The 25,489-nt window shown below is 31.1% G+C and overlaps 3 protein-coding genes, 1 long non-coding RNA gene and 1 pseudogene across 4 annotated transcripts; 4 read left to right on the top strand and 1 right to left on the bottom strand.

Annotated features, from left to right (window-relative positions):
• The first annotated feature begins 1,063 nt into the window (after nt 1–1,063).
• On the top strand, nt 1,064–5,020 carry LOC114394034. The gene is made up of 4 exons (XM_028355582.1): nt 1,064–1,234; nt 3,952–4,022; nt 4,108–4,240; nt 4,540–5,020. The coding sequence occupies exons 1-4, from the start codon at nt 1,130–1,132 to the stop codon at nt 4,690–4,692; spliced, it is 462 nt and encodes a 153-aa protein (XP_028211383.1). The 5' UTR covers nt 1,064–1,129; the 3' UTR covers nt 4,693–5,020.
• A 1,995-nt stretch (nt 5,021–7,015) lies between these two features.
• On the top strand, nt 7,016–11,036 carry LOC114393720 (aspartate--tRNA ligase 2, cytoplasmic-like). Its single transcript, XM_028355136.1, has 10 exons — nt 7,016–7,728; nt 8,063–8,173; nt 8,285–8,398; nt 8,610–8,900; nt 8,999–9,109; nt 9,288–9,341; nt 9,944–10,023; nt 10,107–10,222; nt 10,383–10,497; nt 10,629–11,036. Exons 1-10 carry the CDS (start codon nt 7,213–7,215, stop codon nt 10,753–10,755), a joined length of 1,635 nt encoding a protein of 544 aa, XP_028210937.1. The 5' UTR covers nt 7,016–7,212; the 3' UTR covers nt 10,756–11,036.
• Nucleotides 11,037–12,725: 1,689 nt separating this feature from the next.
• Nucleotides 12,726–15,747, top strand: LOC114391732 (annotated as a pseudogene).
• A 4,610-nt stretch (nt 15,748–20,357) lies between these two features.
• On the bottom strand, nt 20,358–21,541 carry LOC114392568 (early nodulin-like protein 1). The gene is made up of 2 exons (XM_028353752.1): nt 21,272–21,541; nt 20,358–20,877 (listed from the first exon to the last, which is right to left on the bottom strand). Exons 1-2 carry the CDS (start codon nt 21,447–21,449, stop codon nt 20,504–20,506), a joined length of 552 nt encoding a protein of 183 aa, XP_028209553.1. The 5' UTR covers nt 21,450–21,541; the 3' UTR covers nt 20,358–20,503.
• Nucleotides 21,542–23,985: 2,444 nt separating this feature from the next.
• Nucleotides 23,986–24,561, top strand: LOC114391419. The gene has a single exon (XR_003662162.1). It is a non-coding gene; the product is annotated as an uncharacterized LOC114391419 (long non-coding RNA).
• Nucleotides 24,562–25,489: the final 928 nt, after the last annotated feature.

The raw sequence follows: 25,489 nt of genomic DNA, 5'->3' as shown, positions 1-25,489 counted from the left end.
TATCTAAAAATATTTAGAATCTATCATGAATAATTCTATCATATATACAATCTTATTAAGGTGGTTGTAACAAAAAATCTTGGTTACCTTTATCCTAAAAAAAATGATTACCTTTTTTTACGATGATTCTATATCTTATCGTTTATAGAGTAATTATATTAAGGAGAAATTAGTGATGATTTATATTCATTTAGATTTAGATTAGCACCCAAAAAATATATTATTGGATATTCTATTTATTGATGGAGATATTGGAATACAAAATTGTCTCTGTTTTTTACTGCAACTTTTTTTATTCAATACATATTAAAAAATTCTCCTTTAGTAATTATTCCAAAGTCGTCACTTCATCTAAAACAAAGTTCAGATTTGAATGTGCCCAACAAACTCAATGTAATTTAAGAGGTTTCCTATTTTTACCATGGAGTTCACTTCAACAACAACAATATGCACAACCGTTTATGGCCTTTATTTTCCACCGAATCATCTTCAAATAGTAAAATTTATTAGAAGATATATAAAATATATAATAACCTCCCTCTGCCTTCCCTTTACACTCTAAAATTGTAAACTTTCCAAGCTTCACTAAAACTATGATATTTTTTATTGAAAGAAATACAAAAATCAGAACAACAATTATACGGGAAAAAAATGGTAGAAGATAAAAGATAAGATGAAGGGAGAGGCAATATATTTTGTATTCTATTCAAATCACACCTATTTCTTCTTCAAAAAGATAATTTCTCTTTTTTACTTCCCTCCCCTTAATTACTCTTCTCTGCTTTCTTTTTTATCTCTTATGATTTCAAGGGTCTATTTAGGTTTTTCACTTTCCTGAAAATTAAGTTTTAAACTCCTCTATTTTCACGTAGAATTAGAAAATTGGGGTACACAAGAGGATTGGCTTTCTTCCGCAAGGTTGATGATTATTCTACAGTTCTTGTATTTTTTTTTTCTTTTCTTATCCCTTTGTTTTTCTCAATTAGTTGACTTTTTTAATTGAAAATTGAAATCTTCATTTTACCAACGAAAACTATTTTTTTTTAATCTAAAATAGGTGAAGAAGGGTCTGAATTTTTTTCTTCAGTGAAAGCTCATTCCATTGAAAATTAAGAATCGAGGTGTAAACATGAAAAGGGGTTTTCCTACTCGTCAATCTTATGGCTCCCTGGAAGAAGCGAGGCTTAGTATTAAATACTATTCGCTATTGGAAGATTGTTCAAAGCTACAAAAGGTTGGTATGATTTTCTTATTCTTATTAATATTTTGTTATATCTGGAATTCTATGATTAAATAAAAACATCAATTTAAAATTAATTCACTAGGTCTTTTAGGTTTATTTATTTGGTAACCACCATTTTTTGAGTGAGAATCGAATACTGACCCAGGATGGATCCCAGGATTAAATAATTTACCTTTTAGGTCTCATACATTGATGAAAAAAAAAAGCTACATAATTTAGTAAAAAGATACAACATGTTTAAAAACGTGTTTAAAGTAAAAAAATTCTTCTAAAATTTATTTTGTATATTGTTTATAGTTGGATTGCACCTGATATTAAAAATCTTGTTTGAATTAGATCTCTTTGACATTTCATAATCATAGTTAAAAAAAATTTCTCCTTGATAAGATCGGATATATTTTTACAAATTTCGTTGTTTAGACTGATCACAGAATTATGAGATTAATCTTTCATTGGACTATCCGTAATTTAGTCATATTTAAAGTTTATCGTTCCTTTCTAAAAATAAATCCTCTAAAAATATAGTAAATAACAAGCAAATACAAATCCTCTAAAAATATATTAAATAACAAGCAAATACAAATCCTCTTTAACCAATCATGTGTTGTCAACTAAACTACATATATTGAAATATTATTATTTTGTTAGTTTCTAAAACTAAAATAATTTTTTAAAAAATAATCCCAAAAGTCATATACAGACAGTGAGTCCCTACTAACTGGAATAACACGGAGAGAGTTATGTAAACACTTGTGTGACGCGTAACATATCAAATCAATACTATCAACCATGTTAGCTTATAAACGTTACATGACATTTGGAATATCATGATTAACGAAAACCAGTTTGGGAGAGACTTTTGCTTAATTTCTCTAATTCTAGAAACTAACTGGATAGCGTTTCACAAACTGCAGGGGACTAAAATTATGGTAAATTATCTATAAAATTGATATTAACAATTAATTTTATTTCCTGATTTTTATAACTATTCATTGGTCTTAATTTTTTTTTTAAAAAAATACTCTATTAATTGATACCCAAAGCAAGCTCAATTATTTCGTCAAGAATTAATTTGATGAGTGAAACTAATTTTACGTACCAAATATGTTTTTTTTTATCATATATTCCATTATTTTATTATTGTTTGAGAAAAAAAAACATACTAGAAAAAGCGTTTTCGACCACCATTTCTTAACCGTTTTGAAGCATAACTTTCTAAAATGATTTTCACATAAAAATCATCTTAGAATATTTTATTTCAAAAAATAAAAATTAAAGATTTTAAGATAGTTTTTGTAAAAATCATCTAAGACAGATTTTGTAAAAATTGGGTTTCTTAAAATGTCTTTTAAAAAAAATAAAGATTTTTAATGAAAAATCGTCTTAGAAAATAAATTTAAAAAAAAAATAAAGATTCTGAATAAATTTTTAGGGTAACAGATTCTGACAAAGCTAGGAAGAGACTTACAACAAAAATGCCGGCATGGAAGTAGAATTGCTGCAGTTGGAGATTCGAAACATACTTTACAAACATGGGAATTTGCATGGCCATTCCCATGCATGCGCATAGGAAAATATTAATGAAAGCACAAAATCTACCTACCAAAAGTAAAATCAAGACACATGAAAGAAAAAAATATCAAGTGAAGATGGCATTGAGGCATTGAGGCATTGAGGCATTGAATTTGACATATGCAATTCCATAGTTGCTACTGACTACTATTGCTTAGAGAGTGGCGAGTGAGAGAAATTTGAGAATAAGCCTTTTCAAAAAAATAAAGGGGCTCATTTCATTTCTCCACCCACAACAAATCAAAAAAGCATTCCCTTTTCCCATTCTCTCTCACTCTACTCCATTGAGATTTGAAAATTAACAGAAAATAAAAAAAAGATTTCTCCTACAGTAGTTGGTAGCAGACGATGGAAGAAGAAGAAGACCAGCAGAAGCTTCTAGATCTGGTGAAGGCACTCATCCACCACCTACTCTCCCCAAATTCCCCTCCCCTAAACCCTAACTCTCCTTAATTCCACAACTCCCTCAGCTACGCCCTTTGTATCCTCTCCAGTTGCCTCACCCCCTCTGTTGCACCCGACGCTGTTGCCATCGCCAACTCCATCAAGTGCCGCCTTGCCTCCCACGACCACTCCTCCCAAGCCCTTTCCTTCGCCGACCTCTTCTCCAAATTCGCATACTTGAGTTCTTTTTCCTTCATTTCTTGCATGCACGTAGGTGAGAATGTCGACGGGGTTGGAAACGATGAGAAGAATGGTGTTGGGGGAGTAACAAGCGAGAGGCGAAAACAGTTGACAGAGGCGATAACAGTTGACACTCCTAATTGTTTTTTATTTTAATCTGTGAGACCATCAAACTCTTATTGTTTACCATAGATTTTTTAACACAATGAGAGAAAAAGGATAGAATATGGTATATTGGTTTGGTACTTGCCATGTTTGCTTTTAATACCAAAGACTGTTAGAAAATTGCCTTGATTAGGAGAATTGAACATCAAAGTATTGTGTGGGTGTACTCATGAGCCACTAAGACATGTGAAAATATTCGCGGTAATTGTCCGAGCCATTTAATCTAAAAACTTAATTATTGCTTTTAAAATGGCTGAGAAACAATAAAGGTTTGTCTCCTTTGAATTTGATGTTTTTTTATAAGGTTGATAGCTAAATGTTCACTGAAAATTATAACAATGTTACAGGAGTGTGTTTCTAAGAAGAGGAAATTACAAGAAGAAAAACAGAAGCGAGAGATACTTCTAGATGAAGTTCGGTATGAAACATTCTAAGCTCTCATTTTCATGTTGTTATGTTCTCTTCATTTGAATAATTCTATGACCAATGCTTTCTGATTGCAGATTTTTGAGACAACAACATAAATATTTAACAAAAATACAGGCTGCTAAGGTTGAACCAGAACTTGGTCCTAGCCAAAATGCAGATATTCATAATGGGCCTATTGAAAAGGAGAGGAATTTCTTTTCCAGCGAGGTATTGACTTTGCTTAAAACTCCAACTTATTGTTTTCCATATGAAGAAAAATAACATTTTTTAATATTGGTTAAAAATTTATCAGGAACTATAAAATTATGAGTAAAATTTGTTAAATAAGAAGTGAGACTATCCAAATTTTGTGTTTTCTAATAACTTTAGTTAATATTGTATTAGAGAGTGTATTGCTAATATTTTTCTATAGCAACCAAACTAATTTTGATCTAGATCCAAGAATACGACTACGTTCAGTTGCTTTAAAAGAAAAATTAAAATTGGAGTGAAATTCTTTATTGCAGATTAGCATGCATCAAGAAAGCAATGGGAGGGAGGAGCTAGTGGGAAATACACTGCCTATTACTGATAAGCCCCTGAACTTGTCAAACAAGGAAAAAAAAAGTGGAAAGAAGAAAGTGTCATGGAATGATGATGTAGTTGTGATTGTACTATAAATGTTGCTAAGGAAAATTTTGTTATTTGCTACATCATCCTGTGCACTGTTGGATGAAGTTGTAGAAGCTGATTCTAATACTAGGAAAACCTTCCACACTTAATTAGGAAATAGGAAACACAGAAGCAATTAAAAGTATTTACAGAGTACGTACATATTAGATACTAAGTATCCAAAGTGGATAAGTATGTGACACAATTATGATATCACATGGCCACTATTTAGAAATGTCCGTGCTTCTTAGGCTATAGGATTAAATTGCATAGTTTTGGACTGGTACTAACATATTTTCAAATTATGTATACTAGTTATAGTTGATTACTTGATTATTGCTGAGGCTTGAAATTGTTTGGGAACTCAATTAAGTATTGAAATAGATCTATTTTCTAGTTTTTATTTAGTCTTTAGACACTCAATGCTTGGTAGTAGCGGCGGACCTTAAGTCGGTGGGTATAAATTATAAAAAATAAAATCAGTGGGTACAAATTATATAAATATAAATAAAATAAAATATAAAAATATAAAATTTTATTTACAAATTTAATGAATTTTAAAAAATGAGGAGGTGCAAGTGCACACCCTCGTACCAATGTAGGTATGCCACTGCTTGATAGATGACATTTGCTAACTTATTTTGTTTATGAAATGGCTAAAAAAACAAGATAATTCATGTGCAGTTTTGCTGAATTTTATGCAGAAAAGTTTTGATGTAATCTTATTCTCTGTATATCTCCTTTCCCTTACAACTTTAAAACACAATTTGGTTGTCGTGGGAATGCAACCTTGGAGAATCTTGCCTCTTTCCCCTAGCACCAAGTAACACCTGCACCTGCAAGCCAAAGGGTTGTAAAGCTTTTCAGCATAAAATGTGCATCTGGTTCCTCTCTTGGACTTTTACTCTTAAAAAAAACAAATAATGTGTTTATATAACTGAATGGCATATTTATATATGATAAAGCCCATCTTAAAGAGTCAACCTTTTTTTTATATATAAATTCAATGATATATGATAAGATAAGATTAAATAAATGAAAAGCATGACACATATTTTTAGACATGATATGTTATTCCAGTAAAATATTTTTTTTTTATGAAGATACATGCTTATTATTTATACAATATATATACTTACACTTTTAAATATTTATATATAAGGAGATCTTATTTCTTATTTTATGTAATGATTCATAAAAGGTTAGGATCGACTTTTATCACTACTTTTTTATGTACATAAGTAATTATTTCTAATTATTGTTGTGATCACTACATGACTCTAATTTTGATGATGATGCTTTAAAGAAATTAAAGAATAATTTAATGACAAAGACCATTTTACATTAAGAAAGATAATACAAAGACTAATTAAAAATTAATAATTGACATTAAACTTGACTCTCTTAAGCATGTGACCCAATAGTTCGAATTAGGAGTGAGCAACAGATGATTACACATGAATTAAGATAAAAAAAATCTGAACCGCAACAAAGCTCATAATTTGCACTAAAAATAGTAATTAAGTCATTTTATGTGATAATTAATTATATAGTCGTTTTTTAAAAAAATTATATTTTTCTCATAAATTTAAATATTAAAAATGACCCCTACGATATGCGAGCAAAAATATTAATTATAATAATTGTTAAAAGAATTAAGTAAAGTAAATGTAATACAAAATTAGTATTACTTTTTTTGGTTTGTAAGTATCAAACTAATATATCAAAGAATTTACAATAACTAGTATTACTCGACTATTGGCCAAACGTGAAAAGTGACCCGACAAGTTCCATATTTTGTATAGGTTGCACTTTTTGTGGCCAGATTTGGCTCCTTGGCTTGACCCAAATTTGCTCATTTTTCTTTTTCTTCTTTTTTTTCTTCTAAATTATTATATATTTTAAGAAAAATTCAAATAATATTAGACCAAAATAGGTTTGATTAAATTTGTGCCTATCAAATTAACTCTTTTCTTTATAGCATGCATTTTCTTTGGCTCAACTCAGCCCAGCTTGACAGCCCGTCAAACTTTGATACAATACTTTTATTATTAGTTTTAAGAGTAAGTAATCCTAATCCAAAGAGTGTAGCTAAGTTTATTTGTGGGAAAAAAATTTAGAATTTAATTCATACATTTTTGAAAAGGGGTGAAAAACTTTAAATATGATTAAGTTTTAAACTGATTATTAGTTTTATAGTTAATTAAACACCCAAGTTAAGGTAATTAAAAATAAAATTAAAAAGTAACCCTAGGGGCCAATACCATGGGATGTGCTCATGTGCATTACCGTTTTTCTATTGTCAACCCATTGCCGTGTGCCCTGTCTGAGCATTCAAATTGGATAAGTAACGCTGCTTCCATTTCGTAATATAAATTATACTCATTTCTTAATCCCTTTCTAAAAAATAAAAAAAAAATTTAACCCTAGCAATTTTCTCTTATTGCCTAAAAACATTTCAATCACTCTACTTTAAACGATCCGCTAAAAAAAACCTCTCGCAAAACCCACACTCCCAAGCCAAATCGATGTCGTCTTCGGAGTCCCAAGACCCCGCCGCCGCCGCAGCATCGTCGGAGGCCCAAGTCAGCAAAAAGGCCGCCAAGAAGGAGGCCGCCAAGCTGGAGAAGCTCCGCCGACGCCAGGAAATCGCCGCCGCGTCCGCCGCCACGGCCAACCTCTCCGTCGACGAGGAGGACCCCCTCGGCGGGAACTACGGCGACGTGCCGCTGGTGGAGCTGCAGTCCAAGACGCCGTCGGACGTTGGCGAGTGGACGCGCGTGGAGGCGCTCGGCGGCGCGCTGGAGAACAATTCGGTGTTGATCCGAGGGAGGGCGCAGGCGATTCGCCCCGTCGGGAAGAAGATGGCGTTTCTGGTCATCAGAGAGAACGGTTTCACCGTTCAATGCTTGGTGCAAGCGCAGCCTGATACGGTGAGTGCGCAGATGGTGAAGTTTGCCGCTGCACTCAGCCGCGAGTCCATCGTCGATGTCGAAGGCGTTGTTTCGGTCCCCACCGCTCCCATCAAAGGCGCCACGCAGCAGGTTTGTAATATTTTTAGGGTTTGTGAATTGTGATTAGGTTATGGTTACTATTCGATGCAATGCTCAACGTAGTAGCAGTCAGACATATTTTGATGAGACTCTTTCTAATATATATATATATTGCCAGTTGGAAATTCTATGAAAAAATGCATTCCCAATTAGAAATGCTGTAAAAACTAAAAATACTGAATAGTGTTTTGTGTGAATAATATTATATGATTTACTTGAAGATATTTATTTGTATGTTTGTTTATTTATTTTGGTAGGTTGAAAATTAGTGGTTGAATTTGGAGGTTGTGATTGTTTGTTGAGTGGGTTTGGTTTGTTCTTGTAGGTTGAAATCCAAGTGAGGAAGTTGTATTGTGTCAGTAGGGCTGTACCTACTCTGCCAATTAATCTTGAGGATGCTGCTCGAAGTGAAGTTGAAATTGAGAAGGCTCTTCAGGTACTTTAAGTAAAGATGTCTGTTTGATGTATCCCATTTGTTTGAGGAATTTGCTGTTATTATTTTGATCTTGCTTTATGTGCTTGTTAATGGGAGTTTTAATGGGTGCAGGCTGGTGAGCAACTTGTTCGCGTTAATCAGGATACACGTTTGAACTTTAGGGTGCTTGATGTGCGAACGCCGGCTAATCAAGGGATTTTCCGCATTCAGTCTCAAGTTGGAAATGTAAAGCATATCATCTCTGATGCTATTTGGAAGAGCTTAATTATTTATTTTTGAATCACTGTTGGCACCAGTTGGGGTTGCTTCAAATTTAAGTTTATTGAAATAAGTGCATGCTGATTACTGACTACTGAGACACTCCCATAAGAAATGCATTTGCAGTTGGATTCTGAGTCAAATGCTTTGTTTAACTTTTCATTGCTTTGTTGGGCAGGCATTTAGACAATTCTTAGTATCTCAAGGCTTTTGTGAAATCCACACTCCAAAGTTGATTGCCGGATCTAGTGAGGGTGGAGCTGCTGTTTTTAGACTGGACTACAAAGGTCAACCTGCATGCCTGGCCCAGTCACCTCAGCTTCACAAGCAAATGTCTATCTGTGGAGATTTTGGCCGTGTTTTTGAGATTGGTCCTGTGTTTAGAGCAGAAGACTCCTACACTCACAGGCATCTGTGTGAGTTTACGGGCCTTGACGTTGAAATGGAGATCAAGAAGCATTACTTTGAGGTATATTTAGCTTGTAGTTGTAGGAAAATATTATGTGATTGCATTTGAAACTATTGAGAGACAAGAATGATTTACTGATGATTTGAGTTTTTGGGCAGGTTATGGATTTAGTCGATAGATTGTTTGTTGCAATGTTTGACAGTTTGAACCAGAATTGTAAGAAGGATCTGGAAGCTGTGGGGTCTCAGTACCCATTTGAACCTTTAAAGGTGGTTATTTTGTATCATCTTAATTATCTTATGTAGTGGATTTGTTATGGTATCAGGTGTATATTGTTTACTTGATTTGTTATGTAGTGTGTAATATCACTAATATGAGATGCAAATGAATACTTGAGTTACATGTTGCGCTTGTTTCTGATCTGACAATAACCATGTTAATGTGCAGTATCTGCGGAAGACACTACGGCTTACATATGAAGAAGGGATTCAGATGCTCAAGGTATGGATAAAATTTCTGAACTAGCAAGTGGTGGATAAAAAAAAAGAGATAGGATGATGATGATGTGTGAATCTTGCATCTTTATTCTGTTGCCTATTTCATAACACTGAGAGAAGGGAATGTGTGTTTAAAGCGCTAATGGGAGTATCCCTTGAACATTTTAATCTATAGATTAGCATACAAACAATTCTCAACAATCATGCATGTCAATATATGAAAATTAAAAATAATGTATGTCATAAATTCTGAATTATATTATAAATGCCAAAGAAAAAGGTAAAATGATAGACATTACGAAAACAAAATGGGATAGATAGAATAATAAAACTAAGAGGGGAAGGAAGTTTTACATATTAGTGAAATAGTTAAGATATTTTTGTGTTCTAACTCATCTTTAAGTTTAACTTTCTCATTACATGTTGAAGTTTTATTTAGTCTAATTGAATACCATGTGAATGTTCATTGCCCTGTTGAATCGTATTGACCTACAGAATCTGAAAAGGATATGACCTACCTACCAACCACTAAAACTATAGGATGGTAGGAATTAACAGTAATAGTATGCATGTTTTGCAACTAGTAACGATTTTTTGGTTTTGCAGGATGTTGGAGTAGAAATTGAACCTTATGGTGACTTGAATACTGAAGCGGAAAGGAAATTGGGTCAGCTAGTCTTGGAGAAGTAATTCCTTGTCTTTTTACTACTAAATATTGTCTTTTGTTGTGAGCTGTTACCTAAGCTAAGTTTGCTGTTATTGTATTTAGATATGGCACGGAGTTCTATATCCTTCATCGGTACCCTTTGGCTATAAGGCCATTTTATACAATGCCTTGCTATGACAATCCAGCATACAGCAACTCGTTTGATGTCTTTATTCGAGGTAGGCATTAAGTTATTTTCTCTAGCAATACTTTGTTATGACAATCTGGTCCGATTGGCTCGGAATTTTTGGTTTAACTGCCATGTTTCTTTGAATATATATGTATTTCCGGTTGTGTTCCGGTTCTGATTTGAACTTCTGTGGATTCCTTGTCCCTTAGGTGAGGAGATCATTTCAGGAGCTCAGCGTGTTCATGTGCCAGAATTTTTGGAACAACGTGCAGCAGCTTGCGGCATTGATGTCAAAACAATATCTTCGTACATTGATTCTTTCAGGTATTGTTTTTCTCTTCTTTCTCTCTTTGCTTATATTATGTGTTTGTGCCTCTTCCTCCTACTTAGCTCTGGTAATTAATTTTTTTAAAATTGTGTATAAAAACTAATTGCTTGATTTTGACCATTTCCAGATATGGTGCACCACCACATGGTGGCTTTGGAGTAGGGTTGGAGCGTGTAGTGATGCTCTTCTGTGGCCTGAATAACATTCGCAAAACATCACTCTTTCCTCGTGACCCACTTAGGATTGCGCCATGAGAAAATCATATCCCAACAGTTAATTGCTCAAATATTGAGTCTTTTCAATTTTCATTATATGACAAGATTTTATTTTTTTATGTTGAATCCCGAAAACATTATTTAAATTCTCAGTCTTGGAGCTGATACTTAAATCCACCGTGATAAAAACAAATGTTTTGACTGGCTGTATTGCCACTGTGTATTGAATTGACCCACTTTAGAAAGTCCATCTTTCTCCTCTAATCAGAAACCAGGTGAATCAATGATAAATTTGATCCCATGAACATATTTCAGCTGGACATTTGGAACTGGGAATGACTTGTATGCATTCAAATCAAGTAGCATTTTGTTAAACAATGTATGTTAAGTATTATTAATTACTATATATTAAGTAAAAAATAATTTCATGTTAAGTATAACATTGAGTTTTACGTTGACTCTGGAGGGTTTAACATTCCTCTTAACCCGAGCTTGAGACCAGCTATGAAAAGATATAGGCAGAGTTTATCAAGTAAAATATAATTAAATTAGGCTAAAAATGTAATTTTTATTTTTTTTAAATGTGATTTTAGTTTTTTTATTTTTTAATTGAGATATTTTATCTTTTATTTTGTAAAAAATTTATGATTTTGGTCGTCAAATTTTTCAATGAAGATATTTTGTTTCTTATTTTTTAAAAATGTGTAATTTTAGTTTCTTGATCAATTTAAGACTTGTTGATTGTGTATTTTTTTAATTCTTTTTCTAAAATAAATTTAATTTTTAGCAATTAAATGATTTTTAAAAAAAATATTCATGCAGATAATAGGACAATCAATATTTAAAATATGACGTTTGAAATTGATCACAATAATAAAAATTGTTAATTTTTTAAAAATGAAGACAAAATATTTCAATTAAAAAATTAAAAACTTTTTTAAAGTGAAAAATAAAATATCTTAATTAAAAAAATAAGAGAACTAAAGTACATATTTAAAAATATATTAAAATGAAAATTATATTTTAATCAATTAAATTATAATAATTTAATTTAATATTATTTATTTTATTTTTATTTTATTTATCTCCAATCAAATTATGTCTATTTCTTATGTACTTCTTTTCTACCTATATTTCTCTCTGTTTCCTTTTTTCCTACTAATCATAGATGAATTGACATGCTTTTGGTCCATTTTGAGTTTCCCTTATTGCTAACCAACATTGTCGTAAGTTCAGACTAATTTCTTTCTTCCTTTTTTATATGATTAACTACTTAACTTTATTGAATGTGATGATGATGTTTTAGTGTAAGTTTTTTATTCGTGAAGTTTTGTGAAATTTGGAAAATGGATGCAGGCGATTTCCATTGATTTTTGGTTCTAGGGTTGGGAAATTAAATTTAGTCTAAAAAATACTAAATAATAATTACTTTGACTTTCCTACTTGTGACAGATGGGGACATGTGGTGAGAAAATGAATTAAGTGCAGAGGAAGTTTCAGCTCACATCTATTAATCAATAAAAATAATCTCCTTTAATTTTATAAATTATAATTTGAATAGTTGAAGTTTTTTATTTAGACATTTTAAATATTTTTTATCATTTATAAAAGTAGCATTTTACACATTAGTTTTCACAACTAAAAAATATCTGTATCAATAAAAATATTTATTTTGTTATGAAATTTAACTATATAAAAATATTTAAGATATATCCACTTTTTCTTTCATTTTATTTCTACTTTTTTTTCTTTTTTCAATTTCTCCTTTCATCCTTTGTTACATTAGTTATTATATTTATCATTTATTCTCTTTTATTTAATTTTTTCTTTTTATCTCTTTTCTTTCCTACCACCAAAAATAGAGTGCACCATTATAATTGCTCACTAAAATGCGAAGCTAGATCAATAGCTTGAGGTGGAAGGATTGAAATCAATATAAATGAACATTATTGGGTTTGAGATAATGTCATCATCCATCCTTGACTCCTAACTATTTTGCATTTGAGTCCATGAGATCATCATACATGCAGAAAAACCTTTCTTCCTCTTTTCCCTCAGCATCATCATCATCATGGTTTGAGGTGTATGCTGCCATCTCCACATTCATGATGCTCCTAAGAACATCACTCAATGATCTCATACCGCGCCAAATTCGATCCTTCGTTATCTCAAAGCTAAAGAGTTTCTTCTCAGAGAGACAATTGCAACACAACCATGAGGTCTCACTTCATATCAACCAGTTTTGGGATCGCCAAACGAACCAACTCTTCCAAGCTGCCCAAGAGTATCTCCCTGATAGGATAACACACTCTTACAGATCCCTCAAAGTTGGCAAACTAATGCAGCATAAGAACATTGTAGTGGCCTTGGATGGAAAGCAAGAGGTGGTGGATCAATTTGAAGACATCAAACTTTTAGAGTAACCAAATCAATAAATTATAGTAACCAAATTCAGTGACCAAAAATTATGAATAAACCACCCTTTTGGTGCCTGGAATTGTTACAACGATGTCACTTTAGTCCTTGAAATTTAGGAATTTGTAAATAAGTTTATGATATTTCTGATGTTTAATTAAGTTTTTGAATTCTGATTTTAATTTCTAAACATGTTAATAACTTGATTAAGTCTTTTTTTTTATAATTTTAAACTAATGTAATTGATAAATTATACTTTTAGAGACTTGGATTTCCGTTGTTGCAAGGACTAATATGAGAACATTACACATTTTCAGGGTTATGGGAGTAGTAACTATAACGTATAAGAGAGGTGTTAGCGTAGTATTTTTAAAATATTTAAGAAGTTAGAAGTAACAAATAAAAGAAATAAGAAAATTGTGTAATCTTACAAAACTTAAAAGAAGTGTAAGTATAATTGATTCTATTAAAAATTTCTAAATGAAAAACTTAAACTCTTCAAATTATATATTACTATATAATTTATAATATAGATGTAGATTATTTTTATTATTGATGAATAGAAGATCTGAGTTTGGTTCGCTGAAACTTCCTCTTTACTTATTTCATTTTCTCACATGTCCCCATCTTTTCCACAAGTAGGAAAGTCAACACAATCATTATTTAATATTTTTTAGACTAAATTTTACTTCCCAGCCCTAGAACCAGAATCAATATATATATATATATATATTAAAAAAAAAGATAAGATTATTCTACTTCTATAACTAATTTTAATTTTTAATTCTTAGGTGGAAGTTGGTTGAAAGTTCCAAGGAGGATTCTGATCATCATCCAAAGTCAAACGAGAAGCATTCACTTACACTAACCTTTGATGAGAAGCACAGAGAAAAAATAATGAACAAGTACATTCCACATGTTCTAAGCACTTACCAAGCCATGCAGGTAGCAAAAAGGACCATCAAGATCCATTCCATGGGGGGTGGTAGTAGGCACTGCTGGCAGAAGAGTGAGTTAACACATCCAGCCTCATTCAACACACTTGCATTGGATTTTCAGCAAAAGCATGCCATAATTGATGATTTGGATAGGTTTTTGAGAAGAAAAGAGTTGTATAAGAAAGTTGGTAAGCCTTGGAAACGTGGCTACCTCTTGTATGGGCCTCCTGGGACAGGAAAATCTAGCCTTGTTGCAGCTATGGCTAACTATTTGAAGTTTGATGTGTATGATTTGGAGCTAAGTTCTTTGTGTTCTAGCTCGGGCATCATGCGTGCCTTGAGGGACACGTCTAACCGTTCCATTGCTGTGATTGAAGACATAGATTGCAACAGGAGAGGTGTTAGATCGATCAACAACAAAGGAATCAGATGAAGAGTCAGACTATGAACACAAGCCTGTCAAGGTTTGTTTTCTATAGTAAAACTTTCATCTCCTTTACTTCTTGCTTATCCACTTAGTCTAATACTAACATAAACACTTAATAGTACTTTTGGTTATCTTATTATTATTTTTTTATCGATAAATATTAGTTGTTAATTTATTAATTTATATTGATAGAAAAATTTGAACCCACAATTTATCTTTCTATCTTTTTATTTTTTTCCGTCAAGTGAATCTTATATCTCCTTATTATTATTAAGACACAGTTTAAATGCTAGTAAATAAAACAGTTTTAGTTTTTACTTTTTACAAATTTAATCTTCCTATTATTTTATTTGTATAATTCTTGTTCATATTAATTTGACATTCTCATATTTAAGGTAATTGCTAACATGTCATTCTTTTGTATTGTCATATAATCACATCCTCTATCTTAATGTGATACTTTTCTATAATGTTGTCGGCATAAATGTTAAATATTAAATGTCAAATTAACATATAAATAAAAATTGGACAATTAAAATAATAAAGGAGTAAATATGTAAAAAAAAATAGGGATTAAAATTAAATTTTAATTATAAAATTATATACAATTAAATCTAACGTGAATTTAAATAAATTTTAATCAATAATAAAAAATATGTAACAAAATATGTTGCTAACATTTTTTTTTTGCTTAATTATACAGATAAAATATAATAGAGGTAAAATATGTGTTACTTTGTAATTGATCTTCATAAACATTCAAGTAATTACAATGCTTCCTCAAAATCATTGCATAGGTTAACACAAAGAAGTTTACTTTATCGGGTCTTCTTAACTACATGGATGGTTTATGGTTTAGTGGTGGAGAGGAGCGAATTATAATCTTCACTACTAACCACAGAGAAAGAATTGACCCTGCATTGCTACGCCCTGGACGTATGGACATGCACATCCACTTGTCCTTCCTCAAAGGCATGGCATTTCAAGCCCTTGCTTCCAATTATTTAGGCATTGAAGGATATCATCCACTCTTTGAACAAATCAAAGAGCTATTGGAGAAAATAGAAGTCACACCTGCAGTAGTGGCAGAACAACTAATGAGAAATGAAGATCCTGATGTTGCTTTGGAAGCACTTGTTAAATTTCTCAAAGAAATGGACAAGGAAAAAGCATGCATTTAGATTTATGAATGAGACTGGAAACTCATGCTGCATGTTTAAAGCCTTCTCAAATGTATCGCCAGTGGAATAAGACTCAAAATACAAATGAATAATGCTCTTTGCTTTTTATAATATGTATATATGTGGAATTGTGGTACAACTTCAATGCATAAAAAGTTGTGAAGTTATGAAATTTGTAATAGTTTTAAGTCCATAAAATATGTACTGTTTGAAGGGGAATCTTTATATTTTACATTTTATTAAATAGTTAAAAATGATATTACAATTAGAAACAACCTACAATAACAATAATAATATATTTGGTTGAGTGAAAATATGTTTGATGTTTGTGTGTCTACCATACTCGTTCATCTTTTTTCCCGTAATTTGTTCGTTAAAATGCTGCAATCATAGACTTGTAATAATCGTGTTAAAACGTGCAGTGAGTGGTGAAAACGTGTTACCCCAATTTTGTTGAATATTGATGATTTTTAGTCGTTTGCAATTTAACATATGACATAAGGAAAAATTCATGAAACTTTTAAAAGTGAGAGGTAACTGTGTTCTCACAATTTATATAACTGTTACCCCAACTCTTCTAGTGTTGTGTGACCAGAGGTGGTAAAATCTATTCTATCGATCTGAATCTGTTCAGTAAAATATAAATTTTGAATTTTAATTGAATATAAACTATTTTTTAGTTTGATTTTGATTTTGATTTTTATGAAATCTAAAGTTGAATTTTGATTAAATTATGACTTGATTCAGAGTTAGTCAAAAAAATAAAATAAAAAATAAAAACTTGATTAAAAAGAAATTTGGACTAGTATTTTAATTTATAATATTTTTTTGTCTAAACATAAAATTGTTATAAGATTCTTTTTTTTTTCATTTAGGAAAGGATAATCAATCCCAAATTATCCTTTCATAAAATGAAAGGTGATTGATGATATTTTTAAAATGTCAAAAGAAATGGTCTATAACTTAAAGACTCAAATTGAGGTAAAGACTAATATTTGGTCTATTATGTACCATAATTTTTAACCATTGGATGAATCTTATTATTATAGGTTTTCCTTTCATTTTGAATTTTCTTTCTCACACTCTCCATTGCCTTCGATTTGAAGATAACCAAACCTTTCGTCAGTGGCCTCAATCTGAAAAGCATGTGAAAAGTCATCACCCTGAAGCAACACAATGTGAAAGGCTCTCACTAGCAGCACCCCACATATCACCTACATAAAGGAAGTGTTCCAGGATCTCGCTCGTGACCACACTGACAATAGAACCTGATCCTCGGATCTCGGTGATTTCATTTTCAAATCTAAACTAAGGGTGTGGAGTGTGTTAGTGACAAGTTTCTCGTAGGTGTTGTCGTTGAGGTAGGTTGGATATGCGATCTTGTTTTCATTAGAACCTCATCGGCATTTTCATCGTTTTTGCCGCCTTGGTAGGTTTGGACAATCCAAGCTTGAAAGAAATGATATTTCTTCGAATAGTTTTGGAATGGTAAATCCAACTTCCACGCAGATCTACTTTTTTAGCAAATAACATTTTTAGAGAAGAAGATGTTTCAAATTGCTTTAGGTTGTTACTCCTAAAGGTGTTGTTTAACTTTAGCTTTGGTTGCAAATGGGTCAGTAATTTAATATGCATAATTTGGCACAAATATTATTTTGGCTTTTAATTCTATTGTTGAATAATTTATGGTTCAGTCCAAGACATGAGGATCAAATTCTATCTTCAGTGTGGTCACGAGCAAGATCCTGGAACAATTCCTCTATGTAAGTGATATGCGTGGTGTTGCCAATGAAAACCTTTTGCATCGTTTTGCTTCATGGTGATGACTCTTCACACGCTTTTCAGATTAAGGCTATTGACGAAAGGTCTAGTCGTCATCGAATCGGATGCAGTTGAGAGTAAGAAAGAAAATTAAAAATAAAATGTTGCCACCAGAAATTGCCTCCGACAACAGAGAACAATGGTCAAAATATGAAGGATTGATGATTCAGTGTAGAAAGACCTATACTAACAAGATTCCTCTAATGGTTAAAAATCATGGTACATAATGGATTACATATTAAGTGATCCTGCCTCAAGCACACATAAGTCCCAAATTAGAGAGTGAGTTGTAACCAAATATAATCTTATGAGTAATTACTAATTATATATAAACAACCTCTATCCTCTCAAACTGTTAACAATCCCCATGGTGGATTCATTTGGACAATTAAAAATGTTATACTGTGACCAAGGTATTATTCCATGGCTTATATAGGAGTTTGTGAGAGTTTAATTGCATCATTTTCATAATCCTATACTTTAAAGTAGCACTATGGAGTCAAAATATAGATTGTGTGAGATTTGAATGTGGAAGTAGAAAAAGTTCAATATTTGATATGCATTTGCAACCAGTCATTAAGTTCTAACAAAAATTGGTAAAATAGTTTCCTCAGTGATTGCAACTAGAGTTTCTTTCCCTGTATATTTGGAGATTCTTCTATAATTCACAACTTAGCATCAATAATGTGACTGAAGAGAAGATGGTTCCTGGTATTTGTATAGGTTAAATTAATTTTTTGGTCCTCTAGTTTTTTTCGGGTTCAATTTGGTCCTTCTGTCTAAATTGTAAGAAATCACATTTTGTGGCGGTTAAAAACCGTCATTAAGTGATTTTAAACTACTACAAAATACATATTTTCCAAAAATAAAATTAATTAATTTTCAAAAATTAGGGGACCAAATTGAATCAAAAAAATTAGGGAACCAAATTGAATCGATTTTAAATATTAAAGGATCAAATTGAATTCAAAATAAATTAGAAGACCAAATTGAACCTAAATAATAAATTAGAAGACTAAAAAACTAATTTAACCTATTTGTATATGAAGAGCCCCTATTCCCTACCTGGTCTTGAAGCAAATTGGGTATGTTTGTCACTTTTAAGTGTAGTTAGTTTGTCTATGCTTCTGAAGAAAAGCAAAATGTAACAGAATTAATTTATTTGTCTATTTTTATTTTTTATTCATGAGTTATCCCAGCCTTCATTTGATCTTGTATTGATACACCATTAAACCACAATAAACAAAATATGTGAATTTATTACAGAAAAAAAAATACAATTTTAAGAATTCATCCAAGCCTCTTTCTTTGATGATAAGCCAGGTGAAATTTGAGTAATTCACACTCTACATTCTCATATATCCTTACTATGAATCTTTTATGTCTTTAGTTGTGTGAGAATATCAATAAATCATTGTAATTAGGGATGCACTCCTGAATAAGTGGATGTGCTCTCCTGATGTAATATGACAGCAAAATAGTAAATGCACGGAACAAGCAGCTTATTGGTTTAAGTGATGCTCCATGTGTTTTCTTATTTTATTTGATACTAATATGTTTCGCTTGTGTGCTTAATCCTGTTCAATTTGAAGAATCTGAGTCAAAACTCAAAAAGTGTATGATTCTGGGATGTGAAATGTTGATGTTTGTGGTTTTAGGAAAAATTAAAAATCAGTCCGGCACTATAAGCATGATACTAATGAACTCAGTTATATTTTCACGATGCATCCTCAAGATTGAAGTCTTTATAGGTAGGAACCTGGCTGCTTATGATTGAACTCGTGATTGTGTTGATACTTTGATCAACTGTCCTGTAGACAAGCATATTTGTTCATTGGATGGACATAGGGTCAGGCTAGATATTGAACTTGAAATAGAAAGAAAGGCTGAAAAGCTCTGCATTGAAAATTTGATATGTGATTGAATGTTAAAGTCTGTGTCTGCTCCTAATAGAATCCTGAATCTTTGATCTGGCATGAAGCCTACTCCAAAGTTTAAGGTTCTTTCAGTTTTAAGCAAGGAAAATTGTCAATTTGTAACGAAGAGAACAACCAACCAACACATAAACCCTTACTTAGTCTAGCCATTACCTATTTAATACCTTGTATAAATGTTTATCTTTTTATTCTGCCTGTGATATGCTTTGGAATTTTATTTTTGCAGTATATGTAAGTTACATGGAACTGTGTTCATTGGAGAGGTTCTATTGCTGCTTCTCCATGCATCTGAATAACTTTCTTATCAATTCTTGGCGACACTTACTCCCATCCATTACTGTCCTTCTATTTCAATGGCAAGTGGTGGGGAAACTAGGCCTTCTTGACATTTGTGTTTTAACCAGTTATCTTTTGTCCTTCTATCTTTTGTAACAGACATTTGTGGGGAAACTACGCGCTTTCAAATATGTATTTATTATTTTGGGGCTTAAAATTTTGGATGTTGTTTGAGTCCACTTAAGTTTGCATATTTAAATATGATGTTTTTTAACATTTTTTTGGTAAAGCTTTTTTTCAAAATGTCACAATAAAAAGAGAGACTGGAGTTTTAACTAAGTTTCCAAAATTTCAAAATGTCAGCGTATTTGCCAGACAATGAAAATGAGACTCCATCCAAGTTCTTTTTTTTTATTTCTGTTTTTAAAATTCACAACTTTTTTCCAAAATGATAATTAATGCAAGAAACGGAGGAAGTACCTAAAAAAAATCCAGTCAGTAAAGGAGAAATTGCAAAATATCGTGAAACAATCAATAATTTTGTCAAAAAATGATGCTCTTTTATCTCTGAGCAGGAAAAATCCATAATCTGTGTTAGCTTTGTGCAATATTCCATCCATATAATTTTAGAAGACACAACAAGAACTTGTAAACGGGGCAAAGGCCAGAACATAGATAATATATATTATAAAAATGAATCAAATCATATTTTTTCCTACAAAAAATAACACCACAGACAATCACCTCACTGTGACAGTCTCATACACCAAGTTAAACAACACTAACACCAATTCACATAAAAAAAACCCACATAGCAATCATTCCCATAGCCACCATCAAAATTCCCCCATTCAAAGCATTGGCAGTGCTAGTGGGAGCAACAGCAGGACCTTCAAACTCAGCAGAAGCAGAAGGAGCTGGTGAAGGTGCAGCAAAACCAGTGAACCTTGTTCCTCTCCTTGGAGTCAAAACCACCACAACAAGCTTCTGACCCTTCTCACAGTGACCCTTTGCACCACTGATGAAGTAGAATGGCCCTGGATGCTCAAGCTGAACCTTTGTGGTATCATCATTGTACTCCTTTATGGGGTTTGAGATGCTGCAATTCACATAGTTCTCTTTGCTCACTTGCAACACTGAGTCTTTTCCACCATCATATTTCCAAACTGGGGCCAAAAAAATTGAGGAATGTGTCGTTTTATTAGGAATTATTCATATTACAAAACTTAGACACAATATTATCAGTTCCTTTTCTTAAAAAAGTGATATATATATATATATATATATATATATATATATATATATATATATAAAGATCTTTTAAAAATAATTACTTTTTTTAAAAAAAATCTTTTAAAAATAATTACTGAATCATTCAACATCAAAAATCATTTTTTTAAAATCTGTAAAGATCAAATTTTAAAAAAAAATCCGCAACAAACAGGCTCTTATATACACATTTAAATTTTAATTGAGAATTTTGTGCTTAAAACATATCAAAATAAAATTTTCATCTAGATTTAAAAAATAATTAAAGATTGGGAAATAAAGTTACCATACCAAGATAGTCTCCAACTTGGAAACGAGACTTTTCTGCCCATTGGTTGAGTGAATCTGATTCAGAGGCTGAAACCTTCCATGCATCAGTCTTACCTCCAACCAAAATTTCCTTAGCTACAGAGAAGCCAAAGAGAAGAAAAAGGATCCAAAGAGCTGAAGCTTTTGAATAACCAGCCATAATTTCTTATAATTTTCCTTTGTGTCTCAGAGTAGAGAGAGAGGAAGAGAATAAGAAAAAATGACACTGAAGTGAGTGAGTGAATACTGGTGTGGTGTTTGTGTGTTGTATTTATGGTAGTGAGAAGAGAAACTAGCCGTTTAGTGACATTGGGAATAGGGGTGTATGGAACATGATGTGGCGGCCACTAAGTTTTGTTTTCTTTTGTTGTTGCGTATTTGGCCTTGTTGGAATAGTAACGGTCAAAAAATTAAACGTGAGTACGGTGATAAATGGAAATATTAATTTGCAAAATTTGAAAATTAATTGCAAGTTTTGTTTTGTTATCTGTGCATTATGTAGTATACGTTATGTTTTGAGAGGTAAAGTGCCATAAATATCTTTCATCCATATCTTAAATTTTGTATGTTTGAAAGAGTTTATATAAAGGACGAAATGTATTACAAATATATACACTTAAAAAAAATATCAAGCATAAGCTAAAACAAAAATAGTAAAAAGTATAATATTGATTAATAACTTATTATTGTTTATTTTAACTTATGTATTAATCAATATTGTACGTTTTACTATGTTTGTTTTAATTTATATTTATTTTCTTATTTTTTAAATATTTATTATAATATTATGTTTACAACAATTAAATAAAAGAGAAAAAATAAATATTAAATTATATTTAAATAAATAATCATTTTTGTGAATGTGCATTATATTGATAAATTGTTTCTGAATTTGTCATGTAAGTTTTTTTTTTTCATCATCATATTTATGGATAAAAATTAATGGATGAATAAATTTATCGTTTTTTTTTTTACTTTCAGAGAACTAAAATTTTAATTTTTATATTTTAGAAATGAATTTATTGTATTTTATACATTGAGAAACAAAGATATTATTTATTCTTCGAAAATGTTAGAAACGGATGCCCTCCGTGGCATACGAATTGGTTTTGTACGAATATGCTGTCACATCTTTGTGAAATTGAACAGAGACAAATCAGAAAATGGAGGATTTAAACGTTGCATTCTGTTTCTGTTTTCAGTGTTTCTCGAAACGTTTTAATTTTTGAATTTGGCCGTGCGAATCCTAGCTTTTTTATTGATAACTATTAGTTCTAGATTTTTTTCCTATTTAAACTATGTTTGTATGTGTATCCGATGATCATGAGAGAGACTTGCAAGAAATATAACTTTAATATATGTTCAGTGCACAAATAAAATAGAGTTAAATAATTTTCTAATTTTGTTTTTTATCTTTAATATTTTTTTAAGAAAATTTGATTTCTAATAATTTTTTCTATAGTTTGTGTCCTTGAATTTGTTTAGATAATGGTTTAAAAAGTTAAATAAAATGATTTAAATAATATTTTAGGAAAAAAAGCAAAATAAAAATTAATAAAGGACCAAAAAGTTTTAAAAGTTATTTAAAATTAAAAAATTATTAAGACTAAAAGATACATTTAAATCAATGAAATATTATTTGTTTATACGTTTTTTATTATTATAAAAATGGTTTTCGTCCCCTACTTAAACCCATCACAAATAAACATGATATGATGATAAAATAAGAGACAAAACACTTTATATATATATATATATATATATATATATATATATATATATATATATATATATATATATATATATATTATTTTTGCTTATTTTTTAATATATTTTAATTTTTAAATTTAGTGGATGAACCCACTTAATTCACCAACTCACCATCAAGTAAGCTAGTTATGTAATTGGTTCAAATTTTTTAAAGAAAATTTCAACATGAGTTTTTAGGGATTAAAATTGACCGTAAGAGGATCCAAACACACTAGGTTTAGGTTAGATTTATGGTGAAAAATAATTAAATTTTTTTATGGTGAATGCAAAATAATAAATTAGTCCTACTTTTTATGATATCGCCATAAACTTAAAAAATAAAATTAATTCTTAACGTTATACAAAGTTCAAACACATTATAGGTTAGGTCATTTTTACACCTCAAACTTGGATTTGGCTTTAGCTCCCCCGTAGTCATGTCTATACATTTCTTCTACTTATACAGAACATCTTTGCTTTCCAAATAATTTAATACTTCTTCTCAAATGCTTTAAAGAAGTATAAAAATAAAAATGATGTAAAAACAAATAATATAACAATCTCCCTCTGGTGCATGTCAGCCAAAAGATCACTTCCCAACAAAAATCACACATATCTGATTTAAAATTCATTTCAAATATTATTAGCATATGATGTGTATAAATAATTTCCCAATTGAAAAAATGGTAGCAGTAGCATGATGTGTGCGACAACCAGCTTGAATTTTTCAATTTGCTGAACTACACCTGTTCACTTCAAAGACACGTAGCCACCACGTGTCCTAAAGACATCAAAGTTGGGTTGTTACGTGGCTCAACAACATTTCATGGTTCATATGAGTCACAGTGGTAATTAAGTAGTAACAACAAAACTCTATCATAATAATAATAACAACAATAATAATTGATAAAAATATACCTCAAAAACACAATAATAATGATATTTTCACATATATAGAGAAGAAGAGGGAAAGGGTTCTGAAGGAAAAGAAGAGTTTCAGAAAATGGATCCACAAAAAGCACAAGCAGAAGCCTCAAAGAGACCACCAGGTCATGGTGCCACTGAAGTGCTTCATCAGAGAAAATCACTTCCTTTCAACTTCACAACAATGACTATAGCTGGTTTGGTTATTACAGCTGCTGTGGGATACACTGTCTTATATGTGAAGAAGAAGCCTGAAGCTAGTGCTAAGGATGTAGCAAAGGTTACTCTTGGAGTTGCGAATCCTGAAGAGACTCACCCTAAGAGATAGATAATATATTATTAGCTTTATCATATAGTAGTATACAACTTTTGAGTTCAAGGGCAGGGTCAATGACTACTCTTTGTTCTTTTTTTTTAATTTCATTTTATATAGTTTTTTTCTTTGTGTGGGTTTTAAATTTTATTCATAGCAGGTTTGTGACAGTCATACAATTTCACGATGCTAAATGAAACCATAATGCCTTGTTCTACTACATACATATGTTAGTAAGATCGATGTTATTAATTTCTCGCCATGGAAGAGAAGATTTTTTGGTTTTGTTTCCATCTTAATTTGCACAATTTTTTCTATTTTATTTTTAAAATTATCAAATACTATAAGATAGATCGAATTAGTGTTTCATTTTGTCCTAACACGGTTATTGATAATCTTTAAAGAATTCTTGATCGGGATTAACTTTACGAAGTTTCATTTCAGTCCTGCCATTTCCATACCTATCAAATTCGATAAACAAGTTCCAAAATTTATCTCGTTATAAAATAATAAAATAATATACAATTTTTAATAATTTATTATGGATAAATCGTAAGGGAAATTTCAATTTTGTTCCTTGTTTTTTTTTTTCGAGAGTTGATCAGTAATATGTAAATTCAAGATAACGCGCTTAATCCATTACCTTGCATTGTACTTTATTCGCTGCCTAAACGCTTCTTTTGCTACATTAAGCAACTTTTTGATACTCAAAAGAGTTGCTTAGAAATTAAAATTCCTTTACTTTTCTTTTATTATATCTTCATTTGATACTTAGTTCGCAACCTAAGCAACTTCTGTGACACTCGAGAGAGTTTGTTAGAAATTCACATTCTTTCACTTTCCTCATACATTTCTTTAATATTTTGTTCTTTTCAGCACAAACATTGTACATCTCTTCTTGCCTGCTAAAAACTAACACAAATACATAGATATAAGGTTGGTTGAATTATTAAGGAAGAGGAAAATGAGAGAAAGTTTACAGTTTTGATCATTCCTACGAAAAAAAACAAATTAATAATTAATAATTATTGATAAAAATAATAGGATGAAAGCATTGACAACTGACCAATACATTTACTGCCTGAGTTGCTTTGGAAATTTTCGATTAGAACAAACAATCTAAAACAGGGAACACAATAAGGGGCCCTGATAAAATGTCGCCGTTCTCACAATTCCATTCTGATAAAGAATTTTGCTTAACACCTTGAATTATT

Source organism: Glycine soja, chromosome 17, assembly GCF_004193775.1.
Source record: "Glycine soja cultivar W05 chromosome 17, ASM419377v2, whole genome shotgun sequence".
Classification (NCBI taxonomy): domain Eukaryota; kingdom Viridiplantae; phylum Streptophyta; class Magnoliopsida; order Fabales; family Fabaceae; genus Glycine; species Glycine soja.
The sequence above is the reverse complement of the archived record's forward strand: the minus strand, read 5'-3'. Positions and strand labels throughout refer to the sequence as shown.

Coding starts and splice junctions, on each gene's coding strand:
- LOC114394034 (XM_028355582.1), top strand. CDS start 1,130: ATGAAAAGGGGTTTTCCTACTCGTCAATCTTATGGCTCCCTGGAAGAA. Junction 4,023..4,107: donor ATACTTCTAGATGAAGTTCG/GTATGAAACATT, acceptor TTCTGATTGCAG/ATTTTTGAGACAACAACATA. Junction 4,241..4,539: donor GGAATTTCTTTTCCAGCGAG/GTATTGACTTTG, acceptor TCTTTATTGCAG/ATTAGCATGCATCAAGAAAG.
- LOC114393720 (XM_028355136.1), top strand. CDS start 7,213: ATGTCGTCTTCGGAGTCCCAAGACCCCGCCGCCGCCGCAGCATCGTCG. Junction 8,399..8,609: donor TTCAGTCTCAAGTTGGAAAT/GTAAAGCATATC, acceptor TTTGTTGGGCAG/GCATTTAGACAATTCTTAGT. Junction 9,110..9,287: donor ACCCATTTGAACCTTTAAAG/GTGGTTATTTTG, acceptor GTTAATGTGCAG/TATCTGCGGAAGACACTACG.
- LOC114392568 (XM_028353752.1), bottom strand. CDS start 21,449: ATGGCTGGTTATTCAAAAGCTTCAGCTCTTTGGATCCTTTTTCTTCTC. Junction 20,878..21,271: donor CCAAGTTGGAGACTATCTTG/GTATGGTAACTT, acceptor TTTTGGCCCCAG/TTTGGAAATATGATGGTGGA.